General features: G+C 34.0%; 1 protein-coding gene across 1 annotated transcript in view; it reads right to left on the bottom strand.

Annotated features, from left to right (window-relative positions):
* LOC129745262 (reversion-inducing cysteine-rich protein with Kazal motifs) overlaps positions 1-16,081 on the bottom strand; it is a 71,521-nt gene that overhangs the window by 2,245 nt on the left and 53,195 nt on the right. Inside the window, exons 4-6 of the mRNA XM_055738221.1 lie at positions 9,118-9,598; positions 8,669-9,061; positions 7,527-8,612 (exon numbers count right to left, since the gene is read on the bottom strand). Coding sequence (XP_055594196.1) covers positions 7,527-8,612; positions 8,669-9,061; positions 9,118-9,598 — 1,960 coding nt within the window. The remainder of the gene's footprint in view (positions 1-7,526; positions 8,613-8,668; positions 9,062-9,117; positions 9,599-16,081) is intronic.

Raw genomic sequence — 16,081 nt, 5'->3', positions numbered from 1 at the left:
CAGAACAATCATTGATACGGTAGCAAAGAAAGTTAAAATCAATTAAAACGACTTGTGTTATCATTTATATTACGATTTCATGATAGCTGGGATATTCGTACAATCGCAATTTCAGCCTAACACTGATCATCAGATTTCGTACAAAATTAGATTTGTTACTTCTTCTGTACAGAAATCTACTTTTTCTTCAACTACTCGATATATTTCCGTAGTTTTTTCCTCAAAATAACCCAATATTTTTCGACAGCACTTATATTCCGGTGCATTGAGAGGATTCATGTCCTTATGGGTACAAATGTTACCACCTTGGGTCCAGAAATCTCCAAGGCATTAGGTATAAGAATGGTGGAACGATCGAAATAAGTCTAAATCCATGAGCTTTACATAAGGTGCGGAGATATTTTGATGCTGCCACAAATACATCAGTATATTCAGACTGGTGTGCATGCAATGCGGTCTGATTCGCATCAATGACGTCATAAGAGTTGTTTGGGTTGCAATTACGGAAGAGTTTTTGATTTAGATAACTTTTGTTTAATGAAAAAATGACCAAGTGCTGCATAAAATCTTGCAAAATTTCGCAGGTCGACGCTAAGAAGCAAAATAGAGCAGTGAGTTTTCATCAGCTACCGAAGGAACCCGCGGTACGCAAAAAATGGCTCGCGTTCTGTGGCCGTAAGGATGGATCCGGCATATACGTGTGCTCCCAGCATTTCGAATTGACGGAGTTTGTCAATGTTAATATGGAAAACGCTAGGAGGGTTCTTATAAAATCTGGTAAGTATTTCTAACTTAGGCCATTATCGCAATATTCTTTATGTTTCGTTTTTTCTCTCAGCTTTGCCATCCGTTCGCGCCAACCGAATCACACTGAAAAAGCCATTCAATACTCATTTTGAGATGGGAAATTCACTCAACAAGGATATATGTTTCATCTTTTATACGAGCGGTCACTATTTTCAGTATTATAGTACTTTAATCATGTTAATTTGACAACTTTTCTAGTAAACTGTATTACGCACTGCAGCCCCGATGATGTTATGACGTCATCACTGTAATACACACAATGTTTACGTTTTTTCGATCACCTATACCACGGCAAACCGAGTTCATCCACACCTCTACATCTAGCTCATGGAGTCTAAATTGGAAGTCTGCGGAGTTGCGATTTGCACCGGACAATTTTGCTTTCATATTCATTTTTTTGTAGCCATCAAAACTATACAATGATTGACATACCACATGCATATTTAAAAATAATTTTAATTACAAATTGGTTCAGTAGTTTTGCAGCTGGAGCTGATTTTTTGTTTCAGAAAAAGGTTAAACCACAGTTAAGTGCTAGTTGCACGTATTACAAGCTAGAAAAAAAAGATATTTCTCGCGTGAGCTTTCATTACGTCGTATGAAACAAAATGTCAACAAACAGTTTTTAAACTGACATCAACTAGTCGCAACTTCTTTCCATTTACAATATTTGTAACCTGGACAACATATTCTATGTATGAATCACAAATTTTCAAGTTTTTTTTTAAATTTGATTAATGACCTTTTAAACAATTTTAAAGTTGTTTTGATAACTTTAGTAGCAGTTTTCTGTTTACTCTTAAGATGATTCATATGACGTAATGAAAGCTCACGTGAGATTTATTTTTTTATTTCATCCTAAAATAAATATTTGATCGATATTTATAATGGAATTGCTACATAGTCCCCTGATCGAAGTATATGAATTTCACTTAAAACTGTCATCACACGCTTGTATCACTAACAAAACATTTTTCTTGACTATGTTTATTCTTCTTTTCAATACGTAGAGCTCCAATCCAAAGTGGCGAAACTATTTTAAAAGATTTGCACCTTTTTTTCAAAAGTTTACCTTTGAATCCCGAAAACTATTGCTGGTAAAAAAAACTATTGCTTGGATTCAGCGGCAATAAATAAGTAAAAATCAGCTTTTATGTCCACGACTAAATTGCCACACACAAATTTGAATCGCAATTTTGAGTTTTCATCCGATTCCATCAAATAATCAAGGACTAAAAAATTAACTATTTAACATCATTTTACCATTAAACTAGTATTAACTTAACCCTGGCCATAAGATTCTGCACAAACTGTGAGTCAACCGTTAATACAGTGAGCGAAATAAGAATAGCACCACTATGTGTTTTGATGTTAAAATATGAATGTTTGAAAATCACCAAAACTTTCTTCTATAAATTGTTTCGAATTGTTTTACGGATAAATAAAGCATAAGTTTACTTTTTTTGGACGTTGCAATTGGCGTTGAGGACCAAAACTATGGAAAAAGGGTGCGAAATAAGAATAGAACCATTTGTTTTTTTTTCAACAAAAACAAGAATATTTTTAAAAACTTACTGTGTAAAAGTGAATAATAATGCTTCTACGAATTATCTGAATAGATAACTGTATTTTAAGGAGTTTTCTAGAATTTCGAAGATTTTCAAAGGTTTTAAAAGGGGGTTTCAAGAGATGCTCCTCTAGCGTTTAGGAATTTGATGCTTGAGCTATAATATTTTATCAAACTGCTTTATTTCTTCATTATCATTTATAAGTATGATGCAAATTGACGAAACATAGATTTGATGCTGAATTTGAATAAAAAGACAGGCTTCAAATTCAAAAATACTAATGTTTTTAAATAGTCAAACGCTATTTCTCTAGTTTCAAGTCGTAGATGGCAGCACTATCTTGCAATTAAACCGAATTGATGCTCATTTTCGAATATCTGGGATTTATTCAGGTGTGCTGGATGATTTTGGTCAAGAAATAAGTACTTGGTATCGTGTGACCGCCTTGGAAATTCTAAGATCACAATATCAAAAAATAAGAATTTCATCATGAACCCATAAAAGTGAATTTCTTGGACCGATAATCAGAATAATTTTGTACTTTCCGATGGAGCTTGATGAACCAGATAACTAGCAGTATTATTGGTATGATTTGAAATTGAATCGGAAGTTGAGATGTGCAGGAATTTTGGCGGTGTTATATTCTTGTGCTGGTGTTTTTTTTTTGCAAATCCGGAAATGATTTCTGCAGCGTGAACTCCAACAAAACTGTGTTGGGAAACTACATCGAAATGATGAATATGGGCCTAAATAAACCTGAAAAATCAATATTGAGACTTAATTTGGTATTAACGGCAAGATAGTGCTGCCATCTATGACTTGAAACTGGAAAAAGTGATGTTTATTGAAAAAAATCTAAGTTTATGAATACCAACCTGTTTTTTTCTGATTTAAAATAAACCGAAAATGTTTGATTCATCATTTCACGTCATTTTAATGAAGAAAGTAAGTAGTTGGTAAAGAATTACAGCTCAAATATCAAATTCCTTAGTTCTAAGCGAGCGTCTCTTAAAACACCATTTTAAACCCTTCGAAAATCTTTGTAATTCTAGAAAACTCCTTAAAATGCAGTAAACTATTCAAATTATTCGTAGAAGCATTATTATTCACTTTTACACAGTAAATTTTTAGAAATAATCTTGTTTTTGATGAAAAAACACAAGTGGTTCTATTCTTATTTCGCACCCTTTTCCCATAGTTTTGGTCCTCAACGCCAATTGCAACGTCCAAAAAAAGTAAACTTATGCTTGATTTATCCGTTAATCAATTCAAAACAATTTATAGAAGAAAATTTTGATGATTTTCAAACATTCATATTTTAACAAGCAAAACACATAGTGGTGCTATTCTTATCACGGAGAAAAAAGACGACAGTTGTTCCAATTATTTCAGCTTGTTATACCAATAATCGAAATGCAATTGATTTTTTCGCATTCAACTACTTATATAATAGATCCAACTACAAACTTCTAATTGTCCTTACCCAATTAACTATCAATATAATGCATTCAACTGTATGATTTATTTTATGCATTCAACTATAAATACAATAGATTCAACTACAAACTGCTGATTGACCTTATGCAATCAACTATGAATATAATAGATTCAATTGTAGTGGTATAATAGATTCAATTGTAATGGTATAATTGATTCAACTGTAGATATGATAGATTCAACTACAATTGTATGATGGATTATAGGCAATCAACTATGAATATAATAGATTCAACTGTAGTGGTATAATTGATTCAACTGTAAATATGATAGATTCAATTGTAGTGGTATAATTGATTCAATTGTCAATATGATAGATTCAACTACAATTGTTTCATTGATTTTAGGCATTCAACTATAACTATAATAGATTCAACTAGTGGTATAATTAATTCAACTGTAAATATGATAGATTCAACTGTAGTGGTATAATTGATTCAATTGTAAATATGATAGATTAAAATACAAATGTATGATTGATTCTAGGTCTTGAACCATAAATATAGTAAATAAAATTATAATGTTATGATAGATTGTGTCATCTGGAAATTCATCAGGGAACCGAAATGCGGCTTGTCGACCATCGGGAATTGGTTGCTCACTCACCAACGAAGGCGAATTAAACGAGGCGGGTAATATTGAAAAAATAACAATTTTTAATTATTTTCAGCGTTTTATAATCTGTGTTCCCCTCTTCTAGGTTCATCCCTGCATGGTGGTTATCCAGCTGGAAGAAAAATTTCGAACCGAAGCGAGGTCCCCGTGATTGTGTTCCTGGTACATGGAAAGCGGACCACCCAATGGCAGCGATGGTGTGGCAGCTTTTTGATCCTGCTGCTGAGATCCGAGGACCTTCAGGCTGGAGCAGTAAGCGGCAGTTCACCAGCTGGAAGGAAAATTTCGGATCGAAGCGAGGTCCCCGGTACATGCAAAGCGTACCACCCGATGGCAGCTATGGCGGAAGCTGCCAGTTCTTGTTAGTATTGTAAATTAAATCAATAATAAATGATTTTCTAGCATGGTATAGCAGCTAATCAATATGAAATATGATGACTTTGTATATATATATATATATATATATATATATATATATATATATATATATATATATATATATATATATATATATATATATATATATATATATATATATATATATATATATATATATATATATATATATATATATATATATATATATATATATATATATATATATATATATATATATATATATATATATATATATATATATATATATATATATATATATATATATATGAATTAAATCCAATAAAATTAACTTTTAATTCTATAATACACAATAATTGAATCAACTATAAATATGATTGAATCAACTATTTTTGTATAATTGAATCAACTATATATATAATAGAATCAATCATACATTTATAGTTAAATCTATCATATTTACGGTTGAATGAAGAAATTCAATCATACATATGTAGTTGAATCTATGATATTTATAGTTGAGTGCGCAAAATCAATCATATCAATATAGTTGAATCTATTATATGTATTGTTTAACACATAAAATCAATTCGACAGTCTATTGTATATATAGTTGATAGTTTAATATTTATAGTTAGCCGAGAATTAATCAGAAATATGATTGAATGTAAGTGGGTTATTGTTAAAAATACTATACTTTTTTCTCCGTGATTTCGCTCACTGTAGAATATAAACCCATACTTTCTTCAGTTCCTCGACTGTCTTCACTGCCTTAGGTTGTTTAAGAAGGTGCTGCTTCATAATCGTCCAGTTCCAGAAGGCCAAAACTAAGGCTGGGCTTCGAACGTTCAAGATACATAAGGCCCCTAACCGCGACGAGAAGCAGAACAACCCCTGATCGGGGCTTCGATCCATCCAAGTATCATATGCAAAGTCAGCCTATCGCCTTTGCTTTTTCTAGAAAATCATTCGGTGCGGGACAAATGGTCTTGTGCGGCAAGAAGTTTTCTCAAATCACGCTTTTTGCTCATTTTCAACACCTTTCATGCATCCTAATTAGAGATGTACCGAATATTCAGTCGGCCAAATATTCGGCGCCGAATACCGCCGAAAAACCGTTAAGCCGAATATTCGGCTCACCGAATAGTTGAGCTAAGTATTCGGCCGAATAGGCCGAATATCTACTACGGACTTGTAAACATTAGAAAAAAATACGGATAATCTATAAAACATCCAAAAGTAATGTTGAAAAAGCCACACAATCAATGAAAACTTATGGTTTCAGCAGTTATTTACGAGGAAGAATGACCTTAATGAGATAAATTCCTATAAAAAAGGAAAAACATGGTTTTAGTAAAACATCTAAGGTGTATCCGCGGATCTTTCACTGAAAATCGTGCAGGAGAATGCTGAACGGTATCGTTTTATATTTTGATTATAATTTATTCCAGATTTTCTGGATATATTCCGGCTTGCCCATAAATCCAGTAAAGAATCCAGATAAGTCAAATCTGGCCGGGATGTCAAGATATTGTTTAAAACTTCCCGAGTTTTGCTCGGGTTTATTCAGATTATTTGCTAAATCAAATAAAAAAATCAAATTCTTCTTTAAAATTTTAAAAATTTTGTGTTCAATAATTCAAAAAATTTGAAAATATAAATAAATTTTGTCCTTTTAATTTTTTTTAAATCGTCCTGACCATGTGGATACGTGTGGCTGAAAGTATGGTATGCTTAAAGTTAAAGATCATCTGTTTTTTCAACAACTATTTTGAAGATATCTTGCACAAATTCGACCTTCATTTAATTCAATTTCAGAGAAGCAATTTCAAAAAGCTTGGCACCTGTTTCGACACGTTTTATCCCATATTTCACAGGAACGCAATTTTTTTGGTGATAAACGCCCTAGAAGCGACGAGTCATCTGATGTCTTTTCAGTTATTGGTGACATTTTAGAAATCTGAAAGACCCCTACTTAAAAAGTATCACATCATCCAATAATATCATTTGGTCGAAAATTATCGACTACAAAACATGAGGGGCATTAATATGGAAGAAATGGAAAGCATTGAAATAATCGATCAAGTTATTTTTATTAAAAACTCAATAGAATATTCGACCGAATATTCGGCCGAATATTCGTTTGGCCGAATAGTTGAAAAGGTCAATATTCGGTATTCGGCCGTTCGCCGTATACCACTATTCGGTACATCTCTAATCCTAATCTAATCCATCCGTCTATAATTTTCATTACTTTCATTTGATATTCTTCCTGTTAGAATGTATAGTTCACCGAAATGCCATTAATCATTCAATTCAAAATCAAATACAGTTTCCGTACCCAAGTATCCTCCCCTGATAAATTTGCTTCATTTGCTTGAAAAACTCTCGAGTTGTGCCCAAAATGGTATAGGTGCCCCCTTTCATTCTCCCTACTGGAAGAACGTTGGGTCCGTACCATCCCAAATACCCAACCATACCGAATTAAGTTTTATTTGCTCCATAGATTCTTGAGTTATGAAAACATGAAATAAACAAATCAGGTTGTGACTTTTAAATTTAAGATTTCTTGAAGAACTTGTAAAAAAGGAAGAAAATGCTCTGATAATGGTACAATGATTTTTGTTTTTTTTTTCTATTGCTAATTTGGTTTTTATTGGCATATTGATAAACATAACTTACCACATCGAAACTGCGGACAAGGTTTGTGCATACTTGACAGGCAAACGTTCCTATCGGGAATGCACATCGAAAGGGGGCCACATTCGGCACCATCACAGGGATCTCTGGCCCGGCAAGGACCGAACTCAATGTCCCCATCCTGAATACCGGCACATTTGGCAATACAAGCCGAAGGGTAAGTATTCCCATTCCTTGCGCACACCGGCACATAATGAGCTGGACAGTTGCAGGGTAGACTAGTAAAAGATTTATCGGACGTTAAGCCACTGATGCGGCATTGCCTTTTGGTGCACGTGATCTCACCAGCAAAGCAGCTGCAAATGTTGCATTCCACGTTGAAAAACGACAGATGAGGTATTTTCTTTGCTCCTAATGTACAGGAGTCATAATTGATGCATGGGAGTGGTTGACATTTTTCGATTTTTCCATTCGAACCGCATCGACACACTTTGAGGCACCCTTTTTGGGTGAAAGACACTGGAATACGTACAAAAGTTCCTTCTGGTACTAGATAAGAGGAGGCTTCTCCAAGAGGACAACCGATCGCACATTTGTACCCATAAGTTCCGTCCCTGTTGGAGATACATACTTGGGATGAATTGCAGGGATTTCCTTTACAAGGAGATACCAGGGCAACGTTTGTGTTCCTGTAAGGTTCGTCACTAGCCGCTTGGAAGCGCTCCAAAGAAATACATTCCCATTCACTGTCATCTTCTGGTGAAAACATGTTGCACAACGATGCTATCGAATGCTTAGTCGCCATCCTACTCCAATCGACGCATCTTCCTAAAACTTCGAAACAATCTTCCCGACAGATCCGGTTTGTGTGGAAATTTTTTGTACAGGGTTTGATCTGCAGCAAACATGCAATCGATTTCCACGTATCTAGGGAGCATTCACTGATATTCCGGATCGCCATATAAACTCCAGGAAGTTTGACGAAATTTTGCTGCCGCCATAGCTCTACATCGTTTTGGGCGGCAATATCTGACTGGGATCTACAGCTACGAAACAGTTCCGTTGGGCGATTATTGTAGTTACTACAGAAGGACAATCCGTCACAGCCAAGCTCGCAGGGTTCGTCAACTGGAAGAGCATTGTTTTGAAAAGTTTATCAAAAAGACTAACTAAATACGACCAACCTTCATCTATACACTGCTTCAAAACGTACTCTTCGGGATCAGCTAAACAATTGAACTCAAACTCGGACAAATTTGTGGTCCACTCGTTGGAATACGTTGAGACACAAAACTTTCGGCAGCGAGTTGAGTTGGCTTTTAGGCAGCAGTGCAACTTCGCCGAATCCATCCCAATCTGGTTAATCCGGGATACCTCCTTGGAGTTAACTGGTGCAACCATCTGCTTACCCAAGGAGAAAAAACATTTCCACAGTGGATCGTGCGGTAACGGAGCTCCACAGCCTGCATTCTGTAGGACATCGATAGATTCTTCCTCCGTATAGCTTCCGTCCGAGAGAGCCTCCCGACAAGCCTTTTTACAATTACCATCTTCCGATTGATCACAGCAAGGTAGATCTAAAAATATAGGAAGTTTGAGCACTGCAATTGCAAAAGTAAATTTTCCCACTTACATTGTTTCAAATTAGCGTTTACAGTTACATCTACGTAACTTTTTATGCATTGTAAAATATTGGTATTATTATTACTACATCTACTTTGTACAAGTTCCCGCTGTTCCCGGGACGGCGTCTGATGGCCCCGGAAGATATCTTTACAAGCCAGCAAACATTCCGGGGTGCGAGCACTGGCGCAACAATTATCGCCGTCTTCCTGCTTCCGGACACAGTTGATCAAACGTTGCTCATCGCTCAGGCGACAACCATTAAGAAGATCCTCCTGACCGGAAGCCGATATGCAGCTATTCTGACAACTTTTTGCCATCGCCAACTCGCAACAGGATCGACCGGGCCATGTTATGCCACGCTGAATCAATGCTAGGGTGCTATTGACGCATTGCCAAAATGGTGACGCCAACGGTATACACATCCGGCGGAGCTCCTGGAGTTTCCAATCCTTGGCGCCACTGTCCGCTGATAGTTTGAGCAGGGAAAGCTGTTGAATTAAACAATAGGGAATAATTACAAAAAAATATAGAATTAAATTTTTGGATGGAAATAGATTTTTTATATAAGAAAGCCCACTGATTGATGATCCAAATAACAACGATTGATTCATTAGTCTCTCCAAGCCTATAAAAAAACTAAGTCTTACAGCCGTTTATGAAACTTGAATGTTTACCAAGAAGTAACCTGATTTCTATCGTCATCATATGCCGACAGTATCATACATATGACTAGTGCACCAAAAGTAGTAAGGTTGATAGATCATCACATAGACACGATTGAAAAATTTTTTGCTTCGATTAGAGTCTTTCTACCATCTTTATGGCATTCGCAACTTTATATCAATGTTGCAGTTGGCGTACAGCTATAGGTCGCGGTACACCTCAGGTGAAAATGAAAATGAAAAATCTTATTTTATCAAAAACTCAAAAAAGTGACACAAATTGGCTTTGTAACATGGTGGAATCGTTGGGGAATAGTTAAAAGCTGAATTTTGAACCAGTCTCAGAGTTTAAAACTTCTTAAAAATGTTTTTATTTCGATTCCCCCAACATGAGGAAATTTTCGCGGTGAAAATCAGGAGAATCGAAAATAAAACATTTAAAGAGGTTTTAAACTCTGAGACCGGTTCAAAATTCAGCTTTTAACTATTCCCAAACGATTCCACCATGTTACAAAGCCAATATGTGTCACTTTTTTGAGTTTTTGATAAAATAAGATTTTTCATTTTCATTTTCACCTGAAGTGTACCGCGACCTTATGGAAAAACTTGTCCGATACAACTGTGTTCGATGTCTCTTGGGCTCGAACTCGCGGACATCGGCGGAGGCAACTGAGCCTACTGAGCTATATCAAAGCCTCCTGCTAGAAATATGATATTACAATATCAGATCGATTGTAAACGCCAGAAAATTAAACAGTTTCCTCGGGAATCTATCTGAACTTCATCCTTCATTGCAATTGAGTTCTTACAGTTCATATTATTGTTTTAATGTTGTACCTATTTAGCGTAAAACGGGGTAATATTGATCACCGGGATAAATTTGACCAACATTAAACTTTTCCACATTATCATCAATAACTCAGTCTATAGTTTGAATTTTTGAAAACTGTTTTCTACGTTTGAAAGCCTATGAATTGAGTATCAAATAGGCACAATTTGGTTTCTGTACGTAAAAACTCTAATTTCAAAATCTTAAAATATCTATTTTTCCAAGGCTCGCAAACAAACAGCTCTCCTGATGAAACCAAAAAGCATTTAGAAGCAAACGGGTTGTTTAATGTGAAAGAACAACTTTTTTTCGTTGTATATGAACAGTTATAGTGCTATTTTTATAGTCGTTTTATGATAAATTTTTGATATTTAAAAAATAAGGACATTTTCCAAGTGTAAGCCCGTAATGGACAAATGGATAGAAACCCTATCAATTCTTTAACTTTGAAGAAAAAAATATAAAATGGAAATAATGGAAGGGCGTTGGGGAATGTGTGAAGGTTAAAATTCATTTGTATTTTGAAGCTTAAACTATTTAGCAAGCATTATATTTTTGCCCCTAAATGTAGGCAGCATCACAGTTCTTTTTCTGTGAGGTGTTGTGTATCCTTTATGATCAAGAAAACTTGTTTAAACCGTCAAAATAGAGACTGATCAATGTTACCTCAAAGCATCAAATGCTGAACAGAGACGAAAACGGTTTTTAATCAAATTTAAAGTAGTCTAATAAATTTCTGCATCCATATTTTACGCTCAAAGGAGTCCAGTACTGGTTTTAAAAATATAGAACATGCCACATTCCCCTTAACAGAAAAAATATTCGAAATATATTAAAAAAATTGATCAATATTACCCCGGATAACGGTACCAAATTTTTTTACACACGTATTCGGGCCGGGTAAACTTGTGTTTTTTTTTGTATCTTAAAACCTGGCCAAATCTGGGTATAAGATTTAAACATTTTTTACCAAAAAAAAACGGTCAGAAGTACTTTAAGCATGTGAAAACGATAGAAGGACGCTCTTAAATCTGATGCATCTTACCTTACCTTTATCATTAAAAAAGAAAAGGCATTAAAAGTAATACCTGAATTGAAGAAGAAATTTAAGCATTCTACAAAAGTTTTAATAATCTCATCTCACAAGTCGAGAACAGAAAATAGCGTATAAACAGGCCAAATCTGGTTTCATGCTTTTCCAAATTCCAAAATTCCAATTTTCATGATGTAGATGACTGTTTTTGGACAAAAATGTCATGTGCTATTTTCGGGAAAATGAACGATTAAAAATGTTTTATGAAAAAATATGGTCGAATATACATGTTCAAACTATGAATTACATTGAAGGCATCTATCGAAAAAAAAACTGGTTATTGAAACCTCGATTATTCAAATTTAGCCCTCATCCGTTCTTGAAATTTTTACACGTTACAGTCCCTGGAGTGTCAATTTAACACTCCTGACTAAAACCAATATATCTCTTTTGTGTGTCAACCGATTTTTACAAAATTTATAGTTTTGGAAACCTCGCAAAGTATCTCGAATATTTTATTTTTCATATTTTTGTAAAGTACCACAGCGCTTATGTAATTACGCCACTAGAATCGGTATGAAATTGGATTTCTGGCCGAATATAAATTTATTGCGGAAATCTTTAAATAATATACTCAAAATCCAGTGCAAAGTAGGATTTAATTGCAAGAAAATCTGAATAAATTTCAAATTGACAAAAAGTTAGAGAAACAGATGAAATTTCTTCGAAAATTCTGTGTTTCGTTTAATGAAAATCTAAAAAGGCAATAATGATCTAAACTATGTCAACTTTTCAATCCGCTTTTTAAAATTTATCTGGTGTAACTTTAACAACTATGAAGGTTCATTAATAAAAAAGTACGGTTTTTACAACACTTTCTTACATTTTTATGGTCATGATCTAAAAAAATTACAAAAAAGTATGTCCTTATCTGCAACGTATAGTGCTTTCTTCAGCTTATTGGACACTAAGTGAATGTTTTTGAGCATTCTGTGGCTGATCTACAGTCGTTTTTAACGAAACTTGTTTTTTTCGGATTTTTAAGACTTTGAATAACGGAAAACTGAAGAGTTGAAGGTGAACAATGTTTCTATAACTATATTTTTGTGGTATGAGCCGTTTCAAATAAAGAAATTGTATAAATTATAAATTTTGTAAAAATCGGTTGGGAAACAAGAAAGATAAACTAGAAGCATTTTCGTGAGATGAAAAAAATTGCAATCATTTTTACGGTTGAAGGATTCTTGATCCTTTACTCAAGGAGACTTGACCCTTAATTCAGGGTGCCCTGACCCTAGAAATTTTTTTTAGCAAAATCCAAAGAACAAAAAAGCAAAATCCGTTGACTATTTTCTGCCATATTAGTTCTCATTTCACAGTTCTTAAGTATTAGACAAAGCGAACTCTTAAAGTTTGTCTACTACCCTATATTCATTGCATACTTTGGGGCGCAATTTTGTTGTTCTAAGATGAATACAGTACTTTGAGTTCTATTCTAGAGATAATAACTATATAAACATTAGTTATTGGTCAAGTATTAGTAATTTCGTAATAACCAATGGTCACGATCCATTGAAAAAAAACACCTTTTTGGACTCTAGGAATCAATTAAACCTATAACATTAGACTGAGTTTATTTGGGGTCATTTTTGAATTTCGCAAACCCTGGGGTCTAAAAAGCTTCGTCTTGGTCCAAAACTTATCCATGATTTTCTGCAAAATTTTAAAGTTTGAATCGGAAAATTGAATATTTTGTGCAGAAACAAAATAATTTTTGGTTCGTATGTGGAACCAGACCAGCAGACAGATTTTGTGCCAATTTATAAAATTCCCAAACGAAGTTTTCCGCTGAACAACTTTGTCGAAAATAGTAACTTCGTATCTTATAAGGAAAAAAGTTATTAGCTGTTTAATAGGGGTATTGATAAACAACAAATTCAATTGCAGGATGCCTAGCGAGGTATTGCGTGACTTCTTTTCATACGATACTTCGACTTCGCCAGGCTCGAGCAATGAATTTTAGTCTGTTCAATGAAACCTAGTAGAAACGGGTCGAAACAAGTAGAAATGGATTGACAGTTGATCATCTGTCTCTTTCCAATTGACTTCGACCGATTTCTACCAGGTCGTAACGAATCCTGCTGCCGGGCTGGATCGGTTTCGACTGATTTCAACTTGCTCCGTTGAACAACGACCTGACTTGTTTCGACCAAAACATTGGCTCGTTGAACAACTACCAGTTGACAGAAACCAGTTGAAACCGATTTTTGTTGTTAATCAATGCGAAAAGACATACCCCTGTTAAACAGCTAGGTAATAACTTTTTTCTTAATAAGATACGAAGTTACGATCTTGGAAAAAGTTGATCAGCGAAAAATTTCGTTAAGGAATTTTATAAATTCGCACAAAAACTTTGACAAGGCTCGGTTACACAGAAGAAACAAAAATGATGTTGGTATTTAGTACAAAATATTCAATTTTCCCATACAAACCTAAAAGTACCTTAAAAATTCTACGAAAAATCATCAGTGTTCGGCATCGCTAACTGAAAAATTAGCGCCGCTTATCAAATCACTAACTCATACAAAGTTAGCGATCGCTAATTAAATACGCTAAATGTACCAAAAAAGTTATCGCTTTAAGCTTAAGGGGGGGGGTAGGGTCTAACACTTTTAAAAAATCGATTTTTTTATTTTTTTATTTTCTTATTGTAAAACATTTCAAGAATGTTGTGTCAAATTTTCAAGTCAATTGAAGCAAAACTGTAGAAGTTATAGGCCTTTATCTCCTCCTATCTAATACTGCAAGAAAGCAAGAGCAGTAACTTCAAACGCGTTTTTCTCGAAAGCACATTTTTAAAGTCCGTGGACATCGTCATTTGAAAACTACTTATCCGATTCTTTTCAAATTTGGAACATATTTTCTACATATAAAATACCAGACCCCAACGTTTTTCTTTTTTGATTTTTTTACTTTGGGGAGATTTTACGGGTGAAAAATGGCGGATTTTTAAGTGAAAAATCGTAGTTTTTACTTCAAACAGCCACAAAAGTTTCATAAAAATATTTTTAAGTTAAATAAAAACGTTGGGGTTCAGAAAAACATCTATTAAAAATATTTTGCTCTGATTTTTTGACTTCAGATGATTCTATGCTGAGATACAGTGTCCACCGCAAATCGTGTTTTCTAAAAGGCATCCTCGAAAGTGCTCCGTCACCGGCTCATTTTTCAATATTTTTCTACGAAAAAAATACTAAATGTTCTTTTAACAATGTTTTGTGTAATGCAAAAAATTTTAATACATTTGTTTGAACGATAGCTCTAGAAAAAAAACGTGAAAATGGTGTTTTTTTTATACCCGTTAGACCCTACCCCCCCCTTAAAGCGCTAATCGCTAATTGCTAACTGTTTATTTACCAACATTAAGGCCGGAACAAATATCAAATTTTTCTTTAGTAACGCACTTCCCCCTTTCGATTTTTCCAACTCCCCAAGGGGGATTAATGAAGTTTCAAGTATTTAATTTAAAATAAGTTTGGTCATATTTTCATAAAATAATATAAACAAAACCAAAACTGTGAAAGCTAGGATTTGTATAAATTAAAACAAACGATTTTCGAACAATTAAAGAAAGAGCAAAAGAACAGAATGTGAAAAATGGGAGCTATATCTCTCTTTTTTTTTTAATTTAAATTTTGGTTAAAAATTTACTCGATTTATCGGTTTTGTGCAAAGTAGATAGTATGCAATTTTGTTGCAAATTATTTTTTATGCCATTCATTTTTTTTTGTTTTGGCATTATTTTACATAATCCTCATTTGAAATCTTTAACCTGCTTTCCCCTTTTTCAAATTTGCAGGAGCATTGTCAAACGTGAACATTTATACAATTTCTATTTGAACTTAAAACGAAGGCTACAATAGTGATTATTTCTTATTTCTATAAGAACTGATCAGAAAATCTTATAAAAAACTGTATTGTGAAAGTAAATAGCTCAACCACTTGAAAAGAAATGCTGATGAAGAGATGTTGAAAATAGTTTTATATTGTTTACGTAAAATTTGCTAAAAAAAAGTGAGAGAAATGACACTAAATACATTTTTCCTCTAGCTCTAGTACACATTCCTCCAATGAATCCAATTTAACAATCAGAATGTACAATGTCACTTTGACTTGATTAATGAAAAATATATATATAAAATAATATATATGATACATATATATGGCAGTTAGCGATCTTCAATTAGCGGAACCAAAAAATAGCGGAACTTTTCAATTCGCTAAATCAATCCAAAAAATTAAACTGCTAACAAAAAGTTAGCGGACTAACTAGCGAATAGCGGATTAGCGCTTTTGTGCCGAACACTGAAAATCATGGATGAATTTTGAATCAAAACGAAACTTTTTAGACACCAGGGTTTGATAAATTAAAAAATACCCCAAATTG

The sequence above is a fragment of the Uranotaenia lowii genome, chromosome 2 (assembly GCF_029784155.1).
Source record: "Uranotaenia lowii strain MFRU-FL chromosome 2, ASM2978415v1, whole genome shotgun sequence".
In the NCBI taxonomy this organism is placed as follows: domain Eukaryota; kingdom Metazoa; phylum Arthropoda; class Insecta; order Diptera; family Culicidae; genus Uranotaenia; species Uranotaenia lowii.
Note: the sequence above shows the minus strand (reverse complement) of the source record. Positions and strands in the feature narration are given on the sequence as shown.